The 24,448-nt window shown below is 39.0% G+C and overlaps 1 protein-coding gene across 3 annotated transcripts in view; it reads left to right on the forward strand.

Annotated features, from left to right (window-relative positions):
- The window catches only part of kcnab1a (potassium voltage-gated channel subfamily A regulatory beta subunit 1a), a 93,247-nt gene that overhangs the window by 22,338 nt on the left and 46,461 nt on the right, over nucleotides 1-24,448 (forward strand). The window contains exon 1 of one of the 3 annotated variants that reach the window (XM_020642883.3): nucleotides 3,963-5,235. The exons of the other annotated variants lie outside the window; for them this stretch is intronic. Within the exon in view, the coding sequence (XP_020498539.1) occupies nucleotides 5,027-5,235 (209 nt within the window). The 5' untranslated portion in view covers nucleotides 3,963-5,026. Of the gene's footprint in view, nucleotides 1-3,962; nucleotides 5,236-24,448 lie in introns of those variants that run through there. 3 annotated transcript variants of the gene reach the window in all.

The raw sequence follows: 24,448 nt of genomic DNA on the forward strand, positions 1-24,448 counted from the left end.
TACATAAAAACATGCCCATACTATACCATAATACCACATACATGACCATAATATACACTCACACATGGTGGGGTATCTCATGGGGATATCAATATGCAGTGTGTAGGCTTTTGCTGACTAGGCTCATGAAGCATCATGAAGTGGAACACCAACACACTTCTACACACATAGGTACACAAAAAGTAGGACACACCATCTACCTTAAAAAAATTTAGTGTGATCACGTGCTTTTTGCAGGGCAGCTGTTGGGGTAAAACACACACACACACACACACACACACACACACACACACACACACACACACACACACACACACACACACACACACACACACACACACGGTTAAAATCATTAAAAACAGAGAGGCAAAAAATATGTGTAGCTTCAGCAGCAAACATATTATTCAAATTGTCCAAGAGCCACAGGAGGAGGCCAAGCAGTGGCCATAGTTAAATGGCACAATCAAGAGTATTTTAGGTTTATCTAAGTACACATTTTAAGTGGAAATAAAAAAAATACACATCTGTTGATTTTTACCATAAATGTAAATTTGACAATATACCAACAGGGGGCTGTAGTTATTTTTTGTTGTTGTTGCAGTAAAGCCTAAGAAAAAACAACACTTACTAGTTAAACTTAAGGTCATTTAACAAGTTGGCTTGTGCCGATTGCACAAGCTAGAAGACTTAAAGTCCACAACACTCACCAGTGATTACTGTTAAAGCTCATAAGAGCTGCTTTCACAGACATTAAGAGCCAGTAGCTTTATTAGCTGGCCTTTCCTTCTGTTGGCTGCAGATCAGCTGTTAAATTCTAATAAAACATGAATGCTTGTATTGATCGCTGCTGAGTTGTAGCCTCGTTAAGGGAAACAGAGCATGAAATGTGTGTTTGAGATAATTTAATAAAACACACCACACTATGTGTCCCCGTGCAGTCAGTGTGTTCACCTTTGTGAGATTTTCCTTTCTTATGGGAATATAGATTGTAGGCTCTTATTGAATCTGTTGGATGTATTTCAGTACATAAACAAAACAAAGCTCATGAAGAAAGCTGTGTAGTTGTGCAAGGAAGACTTCAGTTTATATATTTATTTTTACTGTTATGTGATCTTTATTTTGCTTTACAAAAATTAGCTTATTTATCGTTCATTTGTGCCATATTGGAATAGCAAATAAGTCTTTGTGTGCCAATTATTTGGTTATGTACATTTCAAACAGCAGATTAGATACTACTGCAAGAAATGAGACAAGGACTTGTACACACTTTAAGCAGCAGCTTGTTTCTTCTGTCAATGATGTATAGAAACTCATAGGTTGCAATCACTCCAGCACACTATACACACCTTGCAACCATGGTCCCTTTTTCAGTCAGCAGTTTTCTGCTATACTCATTAGAGGGGAGAGGATTTAAGCTCCAGCTCCAATTCTGTACATGGAATTGGTTGGGATTCTGCTGATCCCCAAGGTGAGGGACTAGATCGATCTGAAATAAGGTCCTGAAGAACGGCTTTTCCGTTAGGTGTGAGATTGATCTGAGGTTGTGTGTGTCTTCTGGGGCAGATGATAAATATGAGAAAGCAACGCGGAAGATATTATGAGGAGCTCCATTTCTAAAGGACTGCATTTTTTAAAATAAAGAAACTGCTGTACAAGCCCCTCCTCTGTTCACACAATGTCAAAATGTAAAACGACAAAAATGCTAATTATTTTCCACTTCAATCGTATGTATTATCTTACAATTCGGATACACATTCTATTTTAATTATTCCTTGTTATATACTGCATTGTTAAATTCAAATCAATAAACAACAACAATGGTCTGAATCCTGATCTGTCAGATATCACCCATTACCTCACCAGGAAGCGCTGGCCCTGGTTTGCAAAAGCCATTTTTCTCCAAAAGAATCTTACTGAGCCACTTAAGCCCTTTTTAGACAAGGAGTCCAATAATGGGGTTGGCATAGATGGATTCATCATGTCATGTCTGTCCACTGCATACACACATTTATTCAAACTACAACCATCCAATTGTACCTTTATTAACGACATCCATTACTTACAGTTAAGTCTCAATAGATTCATCAAGCACCAATATTTTTAATGTAAAGCACAAAGCAACTCCAAATACATTTTGAGAACCCTGTAAATGTGTCTAACACATGCTAAATAGTCTTCTGACTAATCTAAGTGCTTTTTACACTGCAGGTAACAACTACCCATTCACACTCATTCACACCTATTAATGGCAGAGGCTGCTGTATAAAGTGGCCATCATTATTAACTAATCTCATTCATACACATTCACTTGTCAAAGCCCATACAGTATTTTACTGCTCACTGTGAAGACATCACATTTCATGCCACCAGTGTTTTCTGACACAAACCCGTATCACAACAATCAGCAAAAATCAATTCTTCGTCTTTCCTTCAATTATTTTGCTTTCTTGTACTTCTCTGACAACGCTGTCAAATTTCAAGTGTCAAGAGTGAGGACATTTAGAGTGTTATTGAAATGTAACATAAGAGGTGACAAATTGAAGCTATGGCCTGATTTAGGATAATCATAAAGGGAGTTTCGGGGAGTTTATCCTCTGAGCAACATGAATGTCTGTATAATTTGAAAGGTTGAGATATATCAGTCATGACGAAGGTTGAGGTCTAAACTACTATACTGAAGAAAGTATGGGAATTTGGGAAATAAATATTATTTTCCTTAAACCAAAGTGTCATAAATATATAAATAATGCTGAGCACTTACAGCTGTACATTTTAACTAACATAGCAACAATGTATGTGTCCTTGGTTCTTTGCCTCCCTCATCTAGTTGAGATGTTGAACTTGAACAAGAAGCACACTCAAAACTGAGAGTTGGCATGACATTTCCATGGCATTTACAATCATATTTTCCCTGCTTGTATTTTCTATGTTTGTAAACATTGTAATTTGTTCAGCTTGTATGTTTAAGGCATCTCCCTACAAAATAGAAAAACACGCAAATATATCATATACATACATGAAAAAAAACAGTTTACAAACCATGTTTGTTGAATCCAGATTTAGATATGATTCATCTCCTCTATCCAGATAACTTTCAAATTGAAGCACTGCAGTGCAGACATTTACGACATGTGTTAACACAAACACAAACCACACACATTAACACACACACAGAAAGAGAGACTGTTTTGAGACCCCCTGGGCAAAATGCAACACGCACAATCATTCTCATGCGTACAAAAAACTTGTACTGTAATCAAACACAAACAGCTGCATTCATGTCTTCCATCTCCTCCGTGACAGCCTGGTCTATGTTGCTAAAGTTGTCTTCTGATCTTTGCACACCTAAACCCAATCGTGCCCGTCCTTCCCCCTCTTGTTGATTTGACTTAATGCTGCATATGGGTGCTCTATTTTCTTGGCATGAAGGGATTTCTTAGAAAATGCATATTTTTTGTTAGCAAATACTGTAGCTTTTGAATAATATTGTATATATTGATGCACATACAGAAATGAATCATAAAATACACTGAAGGCAGTTCACCAATTGCAGTAGGACTGAATATGGTTTCCTTCGTGAATTTTAATGTTGAGAAAAGAGCTAAAGGGTGGCAAAGTTATAGCAGCAGGAATAATCTTGCTACCACAGCTGAAGGACACAGTTATTTGCCACTTTTGTAGAGGAAATGGTTGAGAAAATGGAGAGAGAGAAAAAAAAGAAGGAATGAAAGACGGACAATTAAAACCAGCTATTGTGTGAGCAATCACATAGGGTGATAGCAGAAAGAAATATTAGGGAGGAAGAGAGGAAGGTATACCTTCAAAGATTGTTGATAGGTTAGAAGACAGAATGAGAGATTGGGCGAGAGAGGTAGAGTGGGAGATAATGAGAGAGACAGTGTGGGAGTGAGAGAGAGAGAGAGAGAGAGAGAGAGAGAGAAAGCAAGCTGTGTGCTACACCACATACCTCTCAGTTCCCTTTAGATGTGCTGATGGTGAAATAGCTGCCCAACAGGAGGAAGGAAAAAAAAGGAGCGGAGATTACAAATATCGTTGTGGGAAAATATTTGTAGAAGTTGAATGGTCGAGAAAAAGAGAGAAACTGGGGTACACTCAAATTAGTACCAGTAATACCGGTAGGAGGGAGCCAAGGAGCACCGGAGAAAGTGAACAAGTGTGACGAGAGATGAAGAAGAAATGACAAGACGGAGAAAAGTGCTGATGGCACAAGTGTGACGGTACACCCCGCCAGGACCTGAGAGTGACTGCCATCCTTTTTTTTCCCTCCTTCCTCCCTGCACTGTCTTTTTTATCCCTTCTCTGACCCTGCCCCCCCCCCCCCCCCCCCCCCCCCCCACTTCCTCACCCCTCCTCTCTCGCTCTCACTCTCATGCTACGACTCTCTCTCTCTCTTTCTCTCCTCCTACAGTCAGACCAGGGAGAGCGGAGTGCATGGCTTGCATCTCTGTCTCTGCTTCCCTCTCTGCCATCCGGCTGCTCTCCACTTCGATATTCATTCTGCAGCTTCAAACGCTTTGACAGAATTCCCTGAGCTTGCCATCAGAGGGAGGACACAGAAGAAAAGAAGGCAGTCAGAGAATATTTTGGGGATCCCTCAAAGAACCGAAGAGTCTTGTTTTGTTTTCAGGCTTTTGCTGATTGACTTTTTCTGCAGACTCCTTTTTTGTTTTGTTTTGTTTCACAAGGAAAGACTTGAAATGGAAGACTTGTTTTGAGAGTGGAAAAAAACGTAGCAAAATCCTTTGCAGCTTGTTTCATGTGGAGACAAACTGAGACAGCATTCGAAAGTGAGCAATTCAAGAGTGAAATAATAAATAACCGCAGAAGTAAAGAAACAACGTTACCACAGACTCCGGACACAAGCAGCTGAATCGAGATCATCTTTTTTAAAGACCACTTAGAGAGACTTCAGGCTTCCCCTGCAAGTCTCCTCTTCCATTCCTTCAGTCCCATCTGTACTTTTTCCTCTGGTCTCAGGCTCTGCTGCCTCCACATAAGCTCAGTCATGCAGGTGTCCATCGCCTGCACGGACCACAACCTGAAGAGGGGAAATGGGGACCACAGCAAGCAGAGCGCCACCAGCCCCAACGTGGTGAACCAAGCCAGGGCCAAGTTTCGCACCGTGGCCATCATCGCTCGCAGCTTTGGCTCCTTCACTCCCAGACACATTTCACTGAAGGAGTCAACAGGGAAACACACTGGCATGAAGTACAGGTGTGTGTGTGTGTGTGTGTGTGTGTGTGTGTGTGTGTGTGTGTGTGTGTGTGTGTGTGTGTGTGTGTGTGTGTGTGTGTGTGTGTCTCAGAGATAGTAGTGTGTTTGTTTGTGTGTTTGTTTGTGTGTTTAGGTGCAGAGATAAGTGACGCTATAGGGGATGTTCTGTGATGTTTCTTGAAGTACTGCTATTTGTTTGGTATTGTAGTTTTGGCGTGTAGTGCCATGCTATACTCGTGTTTCTGTCTTTATTTCTTTTCTCATCCACTCCACCTCAGCTTCAACAGCTTCATCATTCTTTTATTATGCTGCTCAATTTTTTATCGCAACTGAGTTATTCCAACCATTTGTGAGTTTGAGTGCAGCTTTTCCCTTTGTTCTACAACTTTTACACTTTGAGTGTTAAACTGAATACATATGGTAAAATATCCCACCCAAAGGTGATGGCTTTGCAATAATCTATTGTTGTTAAGTACCTTTTAGAGTGACTTCATGACAATATGAGAAATACAACTAAACTAAATGTTCTTTTGTACATGGAAAAGTTTCGTCTAATCATGAGGCACAACGCGGCTTTGCACACTCATTCAATTTAACATCTATTTGAGTATTTTTATTTAGTTTGAAATATATTGGCAATTCCATATTATACAAACTGTGAAGATGTTTCTGTTAATATCTTGACATCGATTTCATCTTCATTGCATTCCCTTATTCAACTTGGATGAAGAGAAGTGTCCAGATTTAAACAATACTGTATTTCTATTCTAATAGGAAGAGCGCTTAAAAGCTTGATGATAACCTGCTGCTGGGTTGAAAGCCACAAATTCCCTCTTTCTTTCTTGAAATGCCATTTTGTTGCTGTCATATTGTGGAATTTCATCATGCCATTTATGCAAGCCAATGAAGTACCTTGTTCCGAGGCTGCAGAATGCTTTCAGTGAGTTTTGCTTCAATTTTCAATTTTTTTATCCTCAATCTCCACTGACATGCACTTTATATCATCATATAAAAACATCTCGTTCACTCTGGATGTCACAAGCAATCCTGACTAGTGTTGTAAAAAATGCTCTCTGGTGAGAGTTTACTGACAGCTCCTACAGCTGCTGTGACGTTTCTGTCCATCACTTTGGCCCTTTTCCTTCTTTCTTTTCCCTGCAGCTTATTTTGTATTCCGTACATTTTCCAACATATGCTGTTGGTTTCAAACAATCCTTAAACCTCTTTAGAGCAATTAACTGCCTAATTCAAAATATACTCCAATGCTGTAATTCTAATGCTTTATAATGCCATGAATGGAAGAAGAGTCTTCTGCATCTCTCCCACACACCCTCTCTCTCCCTCGCCCTCTCTCTCTCCCTCTCCCTCTCCCTCTCTGTGTGCCTTGGTGAGACAGCTCTGCAGTGTGGGCAGAGTGTCTGAGTCGGACTTGACCTCAGCAGTGCTGCTGTTCAACTGACTTGTATGTTTGACTCTCCAGCCCAAGGCTGTGAATTACGTAAAATATGGTACAATTACTTTCTTTTAAAGCTCTGCAGATCACTGTAAAACTAGATCTCTCTCTTTCTCTCTGTATGTGTGTGTGTGTGTGTGTGTGTGTGTGTGTGTGTGTGTGCATAGAGAAGTGGTAGTGACAGATCAGAGTTGAAGGTAAACCAAGGCAGGCAAAAGTATTTAGCACTCCAGTTTGATCATTGTAATTCTTTATAGAAAAAGGTACATTTTTGCACTGAAGCACTGAACACAAGGTTAACCAATAAAAGTCCTGCAGATTTAATGAGGGTGCTTGTTGCTAAAATTATTTCAGTGATGCATAAGCGTTTAGCAACACAAGCAGGGAAATTCATCTTTCATCCCAAATGAAAAGGGCAAACTTCCAGCTATATGTATTCTCCTATTTGAAGGCATGTTCACCTAGTTCATAAATTTAACCAGAAAACATTTATTAGACATGAAACAATGCTGCGATATTGCTTGATTTTTCTGACTTTACCGTCAACAACTATTTCAATGTTACTTTCTTTTGCATTAGTAGTAGTGTTTCATTGTTTGATTCAAACAGGGCATGCTTTTTCTCATCTTATTTTGCTACACTTTTTAATGCTAATATTTGACTGTTAATCGGACCAGACTGACATTACATGCTGTCCAGACTCTTGGCGCAGTCTAGACACGTGTAACGTAAGTGGGCTGTGATGCTGCTTGACCAGTAATGAGAGCTGGCAAACAGGTGAACAGCGCACAGGCCCGATGCCACGTCACTCAGCTTTGGAAATACAAGCCCAGAATTGTTGGAGCAGTAGGTAAACATGCCCGCTCCAAAAGTGAAACATACAGACACTCACCTGCTAGGTGACATTGAGAAGACAAACAATAGAGCAACAAAACTAACTCAGCTGTCTGAGCCAAAGGCTTCCAGAAATCTGCTATGTTTGATCTCAAATTTGTCTGAGTTGTTTTGCTATTTATGAAGCTCAAGGAGTCCTCATAACAGAGAGAACCTGCTGATGGCCTTGCTGACCCTTTGCAAATGTTAAGCCCATCAGACGTCTCATCACTTCTTTTTTTTAATGCTCAGGACACCAGCTTCAAGAGGTGGAACTCAGAAGCTTTTTGAATATAAATCCTCCATGGCAAGACAACTGACAAACGTGTGTGTAACTGAGCATGACACCTTCTAAAGGGATTTGATTGTTAAGAGTATTGAACCGGCCTGCCTCATTGTCGGCCATGACGCCAAGAATTCTGACACTGCTAGGAAACCAGTGAGGACAGTTACTAAAAACATGTCATTCATTTGCGTGACATTCAAAGAGTTAGATGTCTGATGAAGTATAAAAACGGAAGAGTTGCTCACTAATTTTGCTTAGTGTTTTTGCTACCGAGGCTTTCTGGGAACTCAATACCAACAAATGCTTGTATCTGTGGGAGCTGTTGACCAGGTGGTTACCAGACGCGAAGAATAATAATGCTCCTACAATGTGTGTTTTAGACTGTTTAATTCAGGAATGGGCACTGCTTTAAACTGCAGCAACGCTTTCCCAGAAACAAATTATGAGTGGGACGCTCTGTACCCCTCCCCCCCTCCAAAGACATTTATATTCCAAGTTAGCATCTATAATGTATGTGTTATTGATAGTTATGCTGTGTTTAATATATCATATACTTCAGATCAGGGTTGAACTTTCCATATATGGTGCCAGAGGTAAGGTCCGTCTCCCTTCTCCATTTACTTTGCCTGGATCATTTCCCCCATTATCCCCAAATTTAAAAAAAACAAAACAATCATTTATAATTTTTGTTCACATTGCCGATTTTGTTGTAAGTTTGTTTAGTCCTGAAACAAATTGAGTTGATTACATTATTGAATCATTAGAAAATGAATGAATAAGTTGGAGCAGTAAATCACCCCCTATAGGATGCCAAACCATTTGCTATTATGGTGTTCCTGTCAGTGTGACATGAACATTCAGTAGGCAGATGATGTTGAAAATGAATTCTGACAACAGATGAGGATGGGCTAGAATTTCTACTCACCGCTCCATAGGAACAATGGAATAAAAGATGATGAGGGAGGAAGAAGGGGATGGAAACTGAAAGAGACAGAGAGAGACGATACCTGTTTGTGTATGTGCTAATCACTCAGTACTGCATTGTTCTGTGCTGACAGTAATGCTTTGGGATGAATGGTATGGCAGTCTCTACCTTCTCCTCTCTCTTTTTCTGTCACTCTCTGTTTCTTTTTGTTTCAGGAAGTGAACCAAGGGTTGTGCACGCCATCTGCTCTAGCGCTGCAGTGTAGGTGACGGCATAACAAGTGAGAGTGTTTTTGCTTCTCAGCTGCGGAGCTGTGTGTGTTTAGTTTCACACAATGTATACAGCATGTTACAGTCAGGGTACTCATTCGAAAAACACATGAGGGGTTTGTCTGCTTGATATTTCTACAAAGAACAGATGTCAGATGTCAAACTGTTAACTGTTTGACATGATAAAGTTATACAAAGAACAACAGAACAACAGAACTTGTGTTTTGGGCTACATCCATGGATCTTTTAAAGGTTTTCTTATGTGCTTTTGTTACAGACTCAGAAAAGAGCCTTGTGGACGTTTTGTTTCAGCTTTACTGTCAGAGTGAAATGCAAAGTGTGGGCACATACATTTTAAGGTTTTCTTATTGACTTCTTACCTGATACCTTTTTGCACTGCCATGATGTTAGTTTGACTGAGTTGGGAATCATTTAAATTTTAATCAGTCAAACCACAAAAGAGTAGGAGAGTATACATGAAGGTTGGAATTGTGCATGCATGGAGGGGTGGGGGTGGAGATGCATTGCTGTATAAATACAGTGATGATAACATACTGGATTATGGGGGATTGATGTGCCCACACTTTGCATTTCACTCTGACAGTAGAGCTGAAACAAAAGGTCCACCAGGCTGTTTTCTGAGTCTGTAACAAAAACACATCAAGTCTCCTGTTGTCACTCTGATGTGCTGTGGTGAGGGCTCATTCAATTGTTAATGATTTTCTTTACTTCAAAAACTCGGTAAGCAACATTTGCATCAGTCGATCAGTCAGACAGGTGGAAGGAGACACACTGGTGAGAGTGAGGGAGCAGGAGTAGGTTTATGTCTCTCATGAAAGGATTCAGGCCCCCTGATGTGGTGTGACTACTGTATGCCGTGTGCACTTGTATAGATTGTGCCACCAGGGTGCAATTACCTCAAGCTGTCCCCGTCCCTGCATTGCTGTGTGTTGCAAGAACATGGTCCGAATAAATCAGAGTGCCTAGCTTGGCATCATTTGAAAAGACAAGAGCGGCAGTGATCTGTATGTCGTGTCTTTGTTGGATTTATATTTCTGTGCATGCTGCCTTTCAAAATAAAGATAAAGACCGAGAAAGAATTGGAAGCGAATGAAGCATATCTGAAAGAGAGGAATGATGATAATAGAGGAATGTATAAGCATGAGGTAGGTTTAATTTATAGAACAAAACATTAGGAGTCAGATTTAATAATAAATATTCATTTTGTATTTGTGTGTGTAGTTGTCAGTGCAATAACCACAGAAATGTTGAAGCATTAAAATCCTGTATAGAAAAACTGCTCTACCTCTGCAGAGACCTACAATGAGCCCATCATCCACACATGTTTCTTATACAAATAAAAACCCTCATGATGGATGGACAGATGAATGGATTTCCCTTCTCATGAAACATTGGCAAAGTGGCGGTTTTTGAACATTCGATTTCCTGCATTCTTTTTACCTGTTGCCTTATTTTTTATTTATTTTTTATATTTAGAAGTCCTTTTGGGTGGCTCATGAATGTGTTGCTACTTCTTCTGTTTGGTCAGGTCTCTTGAAAACTTACATTGTTACCTGGGTTGACTTGCAGTACTCTGTGCTTGTATAGCTTTTATTAGCAGCTGACCACTCTATCTTACTAAGTAGACTGGGAACATGAACTGATAACTCATGAGACTCTACATGTGTTTAAAACGGCATTCTATCAGTTGATAGCAGGAGGAGATTACCAATCTGTCCATCAGGTTGGAGCCTTGAAGAGGTGAACTTGTGGCAAAGTTCAATGAAATTATGCCATGAATCTACTTTGCTTCATCATAACATGATTGACAGAACATGCTGTGACGTGCACATACTGTAAATACAGACATGTAAGAACACATAAAAGAGAGAACCCATGAATTGCACACTATTTTAGCACGCTCAACTTACATAATATGCAAGTAGGCTTATGGTATAGAAAGGCTTATGGTATAGACAGTGTCATCCACTTTGTTAAATGAAATATAATACTATATTATAATATTATAGTACTTATAATATTTTCCCCTTGTTGCCAGAGTGTGGTTGAATGGTCATATGAGTTTGTATATCTATCCACAAACACACACACACACACACGCACGCACGCACGCACGCACACACGCACAATTTGTTTTTCTCACTGATCATCTATTATGGACCATTATGTGTAAAAATGAGTGAATGTCAGTAATGACTCCAGCATGTGCTGCCAAAAAGAACAAACCTCAAATGCTTGTGAGGACTTGGCAAGACTTTGCATGAGCGATTGCATGAACTGTTAATTTGGTGTCAGCTCAGCTCCTGTGCTTAGACTGCTGAGAGCTTGCACAGCATACGATTGTAACAGTGTCTGTGCGTTGTTGCACTCTATGGGGGTGGTGTGAAGGTGTTCTGTTTGCAGTAAGGTGCAAGATCTAAGTGTTACAGTCATAATTGAGACTTTTCTCATCTGGAGCTTTGCACGATACCCTGTTAGTGTGTGTGTTTATCAAATTATACTGAAGGGAAAAAGGGGTAATAGCAGAAAGATAATAATGAAAAATTAAGGAAATGAATTGTGCCTGCCTGCCTGCCAAATACCTGAAAAATAGTCAGCGGCCTTAAACGACACATTATCTCTAAATAATCAAGGTTAGGTGTGCTGCGTGGGTCCTCAATCAAGCTGAACAGCAAACAGACGCTCTTTGGGGAGGGTGGAACGGAACAATGTAAACAGTTGATATGTCTGTCGCTTGAGTGAAAAAAGTCCTCTGAAGAGTAGGCACAAAAAGATATCCAAGGCACTTACACATATAGACATATATATATATATATATATATAAAGATAGGGTATAGGGTATATATATTAAAAGATAGGGTATATAAAATTATAACAATTATTCTAATCATATGTGCTGTGTATCAGGATCAGCTTATTTGATAAACCATAGGACATACACACATACATTTTACAGCATGCACAGCTTCTATAAAGAACGTGTCTCCATCTGTGACCATGCATAACCTGTGAGATTCTAAAACTCACACATGCATTAAACAATATACTGTACACACTAATTGTCACATGTGCACAAGTGTTTGGGAATGCAGGCTAAGAATTGCTCCCAATTTACAAGTAAAAATAAATGCTTGTTCATTTAAATTGAGCAGATTACATAATCTCACACAATAAAAAACACACAAATCAGATATGGAACAAAATTGCTCGCATCAATGGCATGGGGAGAAGTCTATGTCTTCATTCAGACCAGGGAAAGCTGAGGCTTTAAGGGTTACTATCCAGAAGGTCTCTCTTTGGAGAATGTGTTACAGTCTGTCTCCTTCTCTTATAAATATGGGGATGACTTCAATCACCTTGACTCTAAGTGAGTTGGGATCTGTGTTTCCAGCAACTTTGAAGTGGGTTAATGGGGGTTTTCGGTCGATATTGCATGTTTGTGTTCTGCAAGTCTGTCCTTCAGTCTGTGTTTCGTGTGTCAGATGTAAAACAAGTATATCATATAAGATGTATTGCAATTTGCAAAAGACCTGACCTGATAGGTTCTCTACTGAAGACATTCTTTAAGCAGTTTGTTTTGAAAATGTTAATGCAGTGGTTGATTAAGATAAAAAATGAATAATGAAGGACATTCTTTGTGCCTAATAATGTGGAAAGGCATTTAAAGGGTGAGGAGAGAGTTGATTAGAAATGATTTGTAGCACGAGTGGTCTTCATTTCAGCGTCTTTATAAATCAAAGTTGATGCTTTCGGGGGACATAGAAATTTCAATACACTTTTTAAAATCTGCACGATACCTAACATGTTTTTAAGTAAAACACCTCAGACCTTCAGTTTGTATATGTAATGTGTTTGGGCTTTTTGCAAAGATAGGATTTGTAAACATCAGGGATGTTGAGGCTTTGAGATGTTTAACTTGGGTGTTAAAGTTAAACATCTCAAACATCTTGTGTTCAGTGCTATGATAGAGAGAGACGAGCAGGTATGCATCTCCCTCAGTGTGATGCAGGAATCATTCAAGGAAGAAAAGGGAGAAAGAAAGAGTTTGTCAAATCTAAGATCACAGTTCATCCATATAGAGGGTTATTATGTTGATCTGTTAGCAGTATAACAAACTCTGTCTCTGGCTGTCTGTCAGTTTATCTGTGAACTGCTGCCTAGCCCTTTGGTGTCCTGAAACTGATTGTCTTATCAATTATATTGATAGGTCTACAGCTGGAACATTAACTCATACTGACAGCAGTTGATGAGACTAATACCTCTACTTATCCGAATAAAGAATTTCACTCTGTGGCGATTGACTTAAGCTCACATTCAGCTTGTTGCATTCAAGTTATTACTGTCCATTTTGTCTTTTGACTTGTTGTGACTTTTCCTCTTATTTGATCATACTAGCATTGCAGAGCATTGCAGAGCTTTCTGTAATGTTAGAATTTAGAATAATTTGGTGATACCTGTTTGAATGTCATTTTTTCACTTTGCTCTCTTTTGCTTTTTAATTGAAAGAGGCTGGCTTGTTAGGTTTGCTTCAGAGCGTGGAGAGTGATTTCAGTAGTTCTAAAAACCAAAAATGAAAGAAAGCATAAATCCAGACTTATACCAATGGTTTGAATACCCCTCTCTTAAGTCTGAGAGAAAGAGAGAGAGAGAGAGAGCAAGAGACATAGTAACAGAAATTGATTGCGTGAACTTTAAGTTAATCAGTGATTATTATTTTTCATCTCACCCTAAAAGAGTTATCTGGTACTCACCATCATGTTGTTCCTTTGAAATTGCAGACCTTTCCTCCAAAGAACATAATATGTCCTCTCAAAAACACAAGTTCCTCTCCAAAGCCTTCTGAAGTTGCTAATTAACACTACATCGCAGAAACACAGCCAGAGTAAACGAAAGGGCGTTCTAGCAATTAGCTCAAACAAGTACATTGTTACCAGAATTTTGAGTGTCTACTTTTCTGTTTTTAAAGTACAAAACAAAACTTTGCATGTGGTATTGTTTCCTGCAAGCAGAGCCAAGAGCAGCCAAATGTTTCATTAACTCTGAAAGCAAAACTCACAAACAATATTTATTTAAGTTATATTACTTCTTGATAATCACTAGATCTCAGTCTGTTGTCTTCCTGTTCATGTGTGAAAATCATCAATAAAAGTTAACAATGCAGCCATGTTTCTCAAGGGAAGGTTTGGCACTTAACATGACAGGTACAGTATTTCCCTTTTACTTTGTAGTAATGATCAAAGGGCTCGTAAATAAAGCCAGTCAGGTTGGACTGCCTTCTGGATCCTCTCTGTTGAGATACTTGTTAAAGCCAGATTATTTCAATATTTTAAAACACAATACATATGCTTATGTAAACTGAGCTGGATTGCCATGGTTGCTTTTCCTTCTCTCATGCTTGTGATGCAGAAAGTAAACTTTACTCTTTTTCCACCCCCAAATGTTAACACCTCACAGGCTGAAAACTGTTTAAAAAATGAGCAACTGCTGAACAAGCAGCACAACACTCTCCTTGTTTCCAGCTTTACAACTCTACCTCCTGCCAGCCAGAATCTACAGGCCTGTCAGACAGACTGCTGCTGTCTGTATAACAACTGACATCCTAGGCCCTCTGTTTCCTTTACGTCAGCTCTCCTGACAGCTCTTTAACCAGATCTATAAAGATCCACTCTGAGTCTTTCTGCTTGTCAGATGGGAGGAGGTTCAAGATTTAAAGTTACCCTGCATCTCCTGGCAAACATAGTCCTCTTATTACCAACAATGGTACATCAATCTGTGGATAATAGTTAATTTAAATGTGATTCCTAATCTGATACTAGAGTTAGACAAAATATGTTTGCAATAAGGCAGCCACAAAAACAAATCTCTTTCAGAAGACCAAAAAATGAAATCTTTTGGTATTTAAGATATGGGAGGGACGATATTGTAAGTGAACCAACTGCTGTCTGCAAAAAATTACTGTCTCCACTGAGCTGTTTCTAAGACACACTTGTGTTTCCTGTCAAGATTCTCTCTACAGCTCCGGAGTCACAGTCTAAATGATGAAGAGGAGATGCTGAATATTATTCATGAGCCAATGAGGGTTATAGTATACACTTTGTTGTGCAAATAATTTGAATATTGTAGTGTGCCTACATGTGAAATTTACTCATAATAATCATTTAAAATACATACAAATTCAATGAGGGTACCACAAGCAGCAACATCCATGTCAAAAATATCATCACGTTGGAAATAAAGTTGTGCTTTGAATCGGTTTGAAGAGATGAAGATGAAAATGATCCATCTGTCTTATTGGCAGGAATAAACTGTTTATACACTGCATTGCACCTTTAGAAAGAAGATATTTGCACAGCTGCTTCTTGTGAAGCTTCCTTCTCTTGTTAGTTCATGATTACATAATTCATAATTTAGGTGATTACATCTTCAATGTTGATTCAAACCAAGTGTCTGAAGACACTTAATATAATGAGGAGGAAAAATCTTCATATTTATATATTCAAAACCTTCTCTTTTCAAAACCTTCTCAACTGAACAAATCCTGGAATGATAATAATAATGATCTTAACTTCTTTGTTTAATCCCTTAATAGATCAAATACTAGGAGATCAGCAATTCTCCACAGGGACTGCACTTCAATTTAATTAAACATTGCATTGCTGTGCTTTGATTTCATGACATATTTCAGCCAGAATGATAACATCCAGCACAATGAAGACAATTACTGCCAACTACTCATCCATTGCGCTAATCCTCAGCATTGTTATTAAACAGGCTGGACATGTTGCTGACAATGGTTCGGTGAAATTACAAGAACTAACTTTCAGAATACACAGGAATTAAGAGAGAGTTAAAGGAGGATGGAGAGAGTTGTCAAAGCTACTGTTAATTGGTTCTCTTACTTATTTGACTAACTTTGAGCAAATCCATAGAGTCAGCGATTTGGTACACTGGACTATTTTTGAATCTGCTGTGAATGTGTACTGAATAATTTTGTATGTAGTGTGTGCAATGTGTGTCTGTAAATTACTCATCTCACAGTGTCCGTATGAAGTATGACACACACACACACTCACACACACACACGCACACACTCACTTCCTTCCCTTACAGCTGTCCTTATTCAGTTTGCCTCTTTCTTCATCCCCCCATTACACCCTCTCAGTCACTCTGTGTCTTGATTTCTATCGTTCCATAAATCATTTTCCTCTTTCCTCACTTTTTCTCCCCTTTCCTTCCACCAAAGACTCTGGTGGTATAGTAAATGCTGTGAAGAATAGTTGTCACTGTGCTGTATGCTGAGCTCAGTGCCTTTGATCCATGCTATAATCAAAATAACATACAAATTGTTCCCTGAGGCTGATGTCTTGGTGGGACATTATATGCACATGCACTGAAAATGCACATATTACTACACATTTCTTTGCATGTACCTCATCTGGTAAACGAGTGTGCTGGTTATGTTTTTATTTTCGGCTCACACAAGCACACGTGCAAACATACCAGCACACTTTGTGATTTGTGTGAGAAACAGGGCCTTTAAAGCAATCAATCATCTGCTGCGTAAGACATTTAAGGCTAAGTTCTACTATAGGTCACCTGTCAGTGAGGTGAAAAAGCATGAAAGGTGAAGGCAGGTAAAACAAGTTGTAGGCTGTGGTGAAGAACAAGCAGTCAATAAACGGGAACATACTGTAGTCTAGAACTCAAAGATTAAGGTATTTTCTACAAGCATACAAGAGAGTGTGAAACTTATTGCATCCTAAAAGATATTCTATCACCACAAACTTCCATCCATCCATCCTATTTAGTCTTCTGCCAGACCCAGCAACTTTTTCCAACTCCTTCTTGGGGATTCTGAGGGTCAAGGCCAGACCATGGTGATATCATCCTTATCAGATGCCAGAACCACCTCAACTGGCTCCTTTCGATAAATAGGAGAAGCGGCTCTACTCCTTTCCTCCCCAGGAGTTTCCTAGCTCATCACACTATCTCTAAGGCTGAGCCTAGCCTCCCTCCGGAGGAAAGAAATTTCAGCCACTTGTATCCGTGATTTTATTCTTTCTGTTGCTATCCATAGCTCATAACCATAGGTGAGAGTTGGAACAAAGATGGACCTGTAGATAGAAATCGTTGCCTTCAGGCTCAGTTCCTTCTTCCCCACAAAAATGCCCACATTACAGCCGACATTGCACAAATCTGCCTGTCAAGCTCAAGGTCCATCTTACCCTAACTCATGAGACAAGACCCAAAGATATTTAAACTCCTTCACTTGCGTCAAAGACTCTCTCTCCACCTGGAGGGAGCAATCCACCTTTTCCCTGCAGATAACCATTGCCTCAGACTTGGAGGTGCTGACCCTTATCCCAGCCGTTTCGCCCTTGGCTGCAAACCACCACAATTCCTGCTGGAGGTCCCAGCCTGGGGAAGCAAACAAAACATCATAATATGCAAAGCAGAGATGAAATTTTGAGGCCCCCAAACTGGAAACCCTTCTACTTCTGGCTGCGTCTTGAGGTCCTTTCCATGAAAATCACAAATCAGGCACAATCCCTGGCATAGGTCAACATTCACTGGGAACTTTCTGACTTTGTGCCAAGAATACAGCCACAGGAGGCTTTGAACATGAACCAATCAGACTCCATGGTAAATGGTAAAGGGACTTAAGCTTGAATAGTCAAAGCCCTTTTACACTGCAGGTCACACCTACCCATTCACACCCAATCACACACTGAGGACAGAGGTTTCTATGTATAGTGACCATCAGAACTATCTAATCCCAATCCTACACATTCATACGACGACAACGAAGCAGCGGGAGCAACTCGGGGTTTAGTGTCTTGCCCAAGGACACATCAGCCACATAGCTGCTGGAGCTGGGGGCCGAAGAGACAACCGACTCTACCAACTGAGCCACAGCCGCCCCATGACCTCAACTTTCCCCGGGTTACACAAGAAATTCTTCCGGACATGAGGAGTACACTGTGCAAATGCAATGCTGGTGTCTGAAACGGGTGGCAAACTCCCGTGTTGAAAAATTAAGACAATGGGTAAGTTCAAAAACTGCAGTGTCCACTTAAGAGTGGCTCCAAAAGCTAGAAATATTTAAATGACTATTGTGACAGTAGAAACTAATGTCTTTACAGCCTTTTACTAAAAACTATTTTGGTCTGATTAGTTAATATCTTAATCGGTACATACTGTGGTGAATTTCTTTTTAATAACCCACCCATTCTCATTTTATGAGGAATACGAGTTATGCCTGATAAGGGGCATGACAAATCTGACTGCAAGCGGCTGAGTTGCATTACCAATATGGCTACCGCCATGTATGGGCTTCCAAAATAGCCCTTCAGAAGCCAATGGGTGACATCACTCAGGCTTCGTCCATTATAATTTACAGTCTATGGTCAGCTTACCTTTAATGTATACATGCAGCAATAGTGCTCTTACTTTGTTATACCTGCATGTGTGGCAGTTTTACAGGGAGGAGGGACTCCTGTGTGTTTGTATCCATTCAAAGGCCATAATTGACTTCTGTTTCCATGGAGATATGCCTGACTGCACAAGCTGCAAGTGCAAGTACAACATGCTTTGTCAGTTGATTTTACCCAGTATGTGTGGGGTTTGACTCACTGGAGGTTTTGTTTCTGTGTTTAAAAGTTACATTTTGGATGTGAAAATTGTAGTTTAAAAAACTGGTTTGAATAATATAGGAGTATGTTGATACCTTTTTATGTTTTGAAGATTCATTAAGTGTGGATTTTATGATGTTAAGAATTTATTTATTATAAAGGATCTTTTCAGCCTATGATCTGGGACGTTTTTATAATATCAGTTCTCCAGATGGTCGGTCTTTTTGTTAATTGTCCCTATCTCTCTCTCTCTCTCTCACACACACTGATGCACAAACATCTCCCTTTGTGAACAAAACATGAGTACCCATATAGACTGGGAACATACACATTTTAACAATGCCTTTTCCTGATTGATAAGAGTTAGTCTCAAGTATAGATGAATTAAAGGGCGGTTGAAGAAAGTATAGAACTGTGTGTGTGTAAATGTGTGATGTTTAATGTTAAAGACTGATTGAACAAAGACAAGGTGTGATGAGTGAAGGTGTATGAGATGCTGTGAGTAAAAAACAGAGGGCAGATATTCAATCCAACTCTTTGAGACAACCTCCTTCACCTACAGTAATTCTTTAATACAAAAATGATTTGTTTTCCTTCTCCTCTTTTTCACATCTGTTTCTTGAAAACATCAAAAGCTACCAAATAAAGGAAAGCATTGGACGGCTATGGCTCAGTTGAGTTGGTCATCTCTCAACCAGAAGGTTGATGGTTTGATCCCTGCAGCAACATGTCCGATGTGTCCTTGGGCAAGACACTTCACCCTGAATTGCTCCCACTTCTTCGTTGGCTGCATATGGGTGTGTATGAATGCAGTTAGTTTTCTGATGGTCACGTTGCAACCTCTGCCATCAGTGTGTGAATGGGTATGAATGTGTAGGTGTGACATGTGGTATAAAAGAACTTTGGTTAGTCAGCTACCATTAGTGAACTGAACCATGCTAATGTGGAAACTCAATTCTAACAATGGTTACAGACATGAGAAAAGGGATGGTTGGAGCAAAAATAAGGTTGATTAAATCATTCTACAAAGTCATCCTTATAATTGGGAAGCATAAAGTTCATGTTTCAACTTTCTTGGTTTCACTTTAGTGGCTGCTTTCAGATTCTCTGGAATCTTTGTAAACTTGTAAACTCTTAACCCAATTACATACCATCAAAAATGGCAGAGCTGCACTCAATCAAGCAATTTCACATAAAATGTCAGAGTTTCTCTGAGACTTGGGTGAACATGATAGGTCCAAGAGGCCTAGCTGCAGACATTAGCTCAGCTTGCTGCTTGTTGTAGGTGCTTTGCATGTTTTCAAGTTAGGGCTCCTTAAGTTTTAGCCGATTTAGAGGTTTTTGTTGTGAGCTGAATTAACCACAGAGCTCAGTCAGTCATCCTCTTCAATAAGACTGACACACTAATTAATTTCTGAATCGTATTGCAACGTTTTGTTTCTGATGCTCTTAAGCAGAAAACAGTAAGAGAGATATATCAAACACATCTCCATATTAAATCAACACAGTCATCAAAATCAGCATTGAAAGGTACAAAAGGTTGTGAGAACATCACTTCATTAAGTAATAAAATATAAATAAAACAAGAAAAAGGACAGAGCATAACATGATTATCAGATATATATCCAGAATTATTTTTGGTGATAAAAAGAGAATCTAATTAAAATTCAGAATATTAAGAAATGTTATATTGTTTAAAGCTTTTTGAGAGGAATGTCACTAAACTCACTCATGTAAAAATTACGACATAAACAAAATGTATACGGTAAACCACAAAAGATTTACTAATATCTTTTTGAATGTTTAAGACATTTTGTTTTTTTACTACAAAAACCACAATTGCAATCTTAAACAATGTTGGCTGTGTTTAAGGACTCACTGCAATTTGTGAAGGAAAGGAAAAGATCGTCCTCTTCTAGTAAAATTAAACAAGCATTAGTCCTGGTGATTGAATTTAATTACATTCAACTGCAGTCTATAATGTTTACTCAACCTTAACAAAGTGCTTTCATTTCCTCCTCAATCTAAGCACAATGGGATTCATAATGTAAACTTAGGTTGCAGGTAATTAAAATCTCATGTTTTGTGAACCCATCACCTGTCTGTTTAGAAAAATAAATGTAGAATATATATTTGTTATCCTAGGGAGGATTTTTCATTTTCTGCAAGCTATGGAAACCCTTATCCAACTATCTGTCCTTCCATCCCCCCTTATACTCAGTTCTGCATGATATCGTGAGACCATACAGCGTGTGCCGTGTCCCTTTGAGGAAACATGCATTTAGGGCTGCATACATCTGCATGGCAACACTACTTATACTTTGATAGTATAGTAGCTTCTGTGAATGACCTCTTTCCTTTCTCCCATAGTTCCCCTGTAATTATCCTCATCCTCTCATTTCTTCCCTTTTTTCTTTCTGTTTCCTTTGTGATCAGCATATGCTAAAGTGCAGTACTGCTGCTATTTGAGTGTAATTTAGAAATTGCTCCTAATTTTCAGAAAGGAACTCAAGAAGCAAAGAGGTCAACCGGGACCCAGTAGCTATTCAATTTTTAATGAACAGATTTTTCCTGTGGAATAAAAAATATTTGGGGTTCAGTCAGGCAAAGCCAGCCAGCACAATCAGTGCTTCTACATAAGCAGGCACTTCTGAACTCTAGTCTAATTAATAGCATTTTACTCCTTGGGAAATAACAAACACAACCACCTGGTAAACAATACATACCTGGTGCACCATGTTCACATAAACGTTACACATTACACACTGAACTAATATTAACTACCCTGCCTGTTATTTACCCTTGACTTGCTCCCTCTGTGAAGCAGCAGGTGCAGTCTGCACAATGTTAACAGTTGAAATAATGAACTTTAACAATGAGGTGATGAATACTTTCAATGAACTAAACAACGAGAAATAACATCTGCTGTGGAAACTTGTTATCAGAGACTCAGTGGTAGATTGGCAGATTTGATTAAAGCTTAGAAGTCTACATGTTGAAGTGTTCTTGGGCTAGACACTGAACCCCAAATTGCTCCTGGTGCCATTTCCATCAGTGTGTGAATGCATGTGAATGGGATTAGTAGTGATGGTTATATTGGTACTTTTTGTGGCAGATTCTGCCATCAATATGTGAGTCCAGCAGGGTGGATGTGACATATCATCTAGAAGTGCTTTTAGACAACACTCTGTGCTATAAAAAGTGAATCCATTTAGCATTTTGAAAACCCAATGATGATATTGCCTGGCATAATTAGAAAATGACTCCATGTAGACAGTGAAATGGATGACTGCAGCCTGTAATAATAACTAAAACTAGGACAGAGGTAAAAAAAAAGTCCTTCAATTTGTATAACTTGAAGATCAGTGCGTGTGAAGAGGGGAAAGCTTTAGTTCTTTGAATGTATATGTGCTGTACTATTAAGACTAGAACTTGATTACTAAAAAATATAAACATTTACAAACTAAATTATAAGCTATAACTGTTGAAAGAAGTCAATGTCGTTTTGCAGACACCAAGTTAACATATTTTTTCAAGAAACACAGCAGTATAATGTTAAATGATTGGCAGTCAAGTAAGAATACTTTCCTGCATGGGATTGGTTGAGATGAATAAAATATGCATACATCTTCACTTTAAAACATTAACCTACAGCACTCAAGATGATCCCACACATCTTCCCATTTCATCCGGTCCTGTCTTAAAAACCTGTGAAACATTTCTAGATCAGTATCTGTGATAATAATGAGGCTATTTTTTTGTCTTCTTGTCACCTACTTTACACACAACTCTTTTTAAAGAGAGGGAGCTAATGAGCTAGGGGTTCAAGTAAAAGAAACGACAACAGAGAAGGGTGGAGAGACTTTTAGGAGGACAGCTTGCAATACAGAATATTCTGTTGCTGGACAGAGCCAGGGTGCAGCAGTGCCGTGCATGGCCGAGCGAGCAGCGGGGCTGTATTGTGAATAATGCAGGATGGAGTGATCCAGCAGGGTTTACTGAGTTTGGTCTACATGAACTAATTCATAGCTCACATGCTGTACTGATGCTGCAGCTGTTCCTGCAAACTGATAAGAGTGAAGTAAGGAGGATGAATTGTGAAGAATGGAAGGAGAGATCTTTTTCTTTTACTTTTTGCTGCCTTCATTTGTTCTTTATCACTAATCGATGTTTCACCTAAAGAAAACGTGCAGTTGTTCCAGTGGTTAATGAGTTGCTAATGAAGCCGGAGATGTGTCTTGATGTTGGGGTTGTTGTTTGGATTGCCCAACCTACAGATGTATTTCAGTCTTATTGTATTTCTACAAAGGTCATGTTGTTACAATTTATTTAAGATGTGATTTGTTTCATTAACCTTTATTAAGCTTACAATTGAATCAAGAAGCTGAAGTCATCTGTTGATCCCTGAAGGGATTTAGTTATCACACAGCAGGGGGGACAGAAGGTCTGCGTTTAGCTGCTTTGATTGGAGGTGCAGTCTAAATGTCACACATTAACCCTGTTCTGTTGTATTATGCAATATCAGTTTACACAAAGATAATATATACAAAACACAAATAATATTATCAAAAATCCTGTCTAATCTTTGATTGACACATTGAACAAGCAAACAAACAATAAATAAATTTTTCAGCAAACCCTGTGTTCAATATGTATGCTGTCAAAAAAGTGATCTCAGTAAACAAAAGAAATATTCTCCTTTTATGTGTAAAAAACACTGCAAGAGTCTGAACTGTGCCACCCTCTGCTTTTTGAAGGCTGCAGCTGCTGTTTCCTTCATGAAAAACCAAGAAAAAAACTTTCTCTGTCTCTCTGTGTCTTTGTACTCAACTCTGATTTATGGATCCTCTATTTAGCCCTAGCAACCATCAGTTCTCTATGATTATTGGAATCTATCCCAAGGAAGATAGTTCACGTTATTTAATCTTTGTTGAGGGCCATTCATGAGCACAATAAAACAGTGATTAAGACTATAAAACTATAACGTCAGTGTCTGCTGATGTTCCCACTTCTGAGTCCCACTCAGTTGATAGTCTTTGTATCTGTTTGTTCTAGTTTGTGTGTGAATGTTTATGAATATGGATGTTTGTCGGTGTGTATGAACTGGGTCATGTTTCACTGTGTCCAGTTTATTTAAATCTGATGATCAAAGGCTGAATATCAAACTGAGTATATTCTCCTTTAATGTTTACCAAACCTAACTAAACTTCTTGAGTGTACGATCTTCAGCAACAACACTGTCAGCAGGTCTGTAAAACGGTTAAGTTGTAAATAAGGTTCTTCTTTATTTAAATAGGAAAACATTACTGTTCTCACGGGACATCATTTAGACAGACTCCGATGTAATTAACAGCTAAACATAACAGCCTACCCTTTAAATACGAAATGAGGTTCCCTTAACTTTAGTAAACACAGTCACAAGATCAATTATGAAGTATATGAACACTAGCATGAGGCGTTTGGAGCTATTAAGGCTCTGTAAATGGAGTGTTATCTTTTTCAGTTTTTCTATGTGCAGAGTATAAACCAACTTGCATGATAAACTGCAGCTGCTTCAGAATGTGAGCCTCTGTCCTCTGTCATGCAACCACCTGTGCTTTAGTCCAAGTGAGACAGTGATAATACCAACAGAGCCAAACATATGTTTAAGAGCGTGTTATCACCATATGTTTATACAGCTCAAAGGAGAAAGATAATGACTTTGGTAGCAAGCAGAACTTAATGAGTTTAAAATAAAGATAGAAAAGAAATCTG

This window comes from Labrus bergylta, chromosome 11, assembly GCF_963930695.1.
Source record: "Labrus bergylta chromosome 11, fLabBer1.1, whole genome shotgun sequence".
Lineage (NCBI taxonomy): Eukaryota > Metazoa > Chordata > Actinopteri > Labriformes > Labridae > Labrus > Labrus bergylta.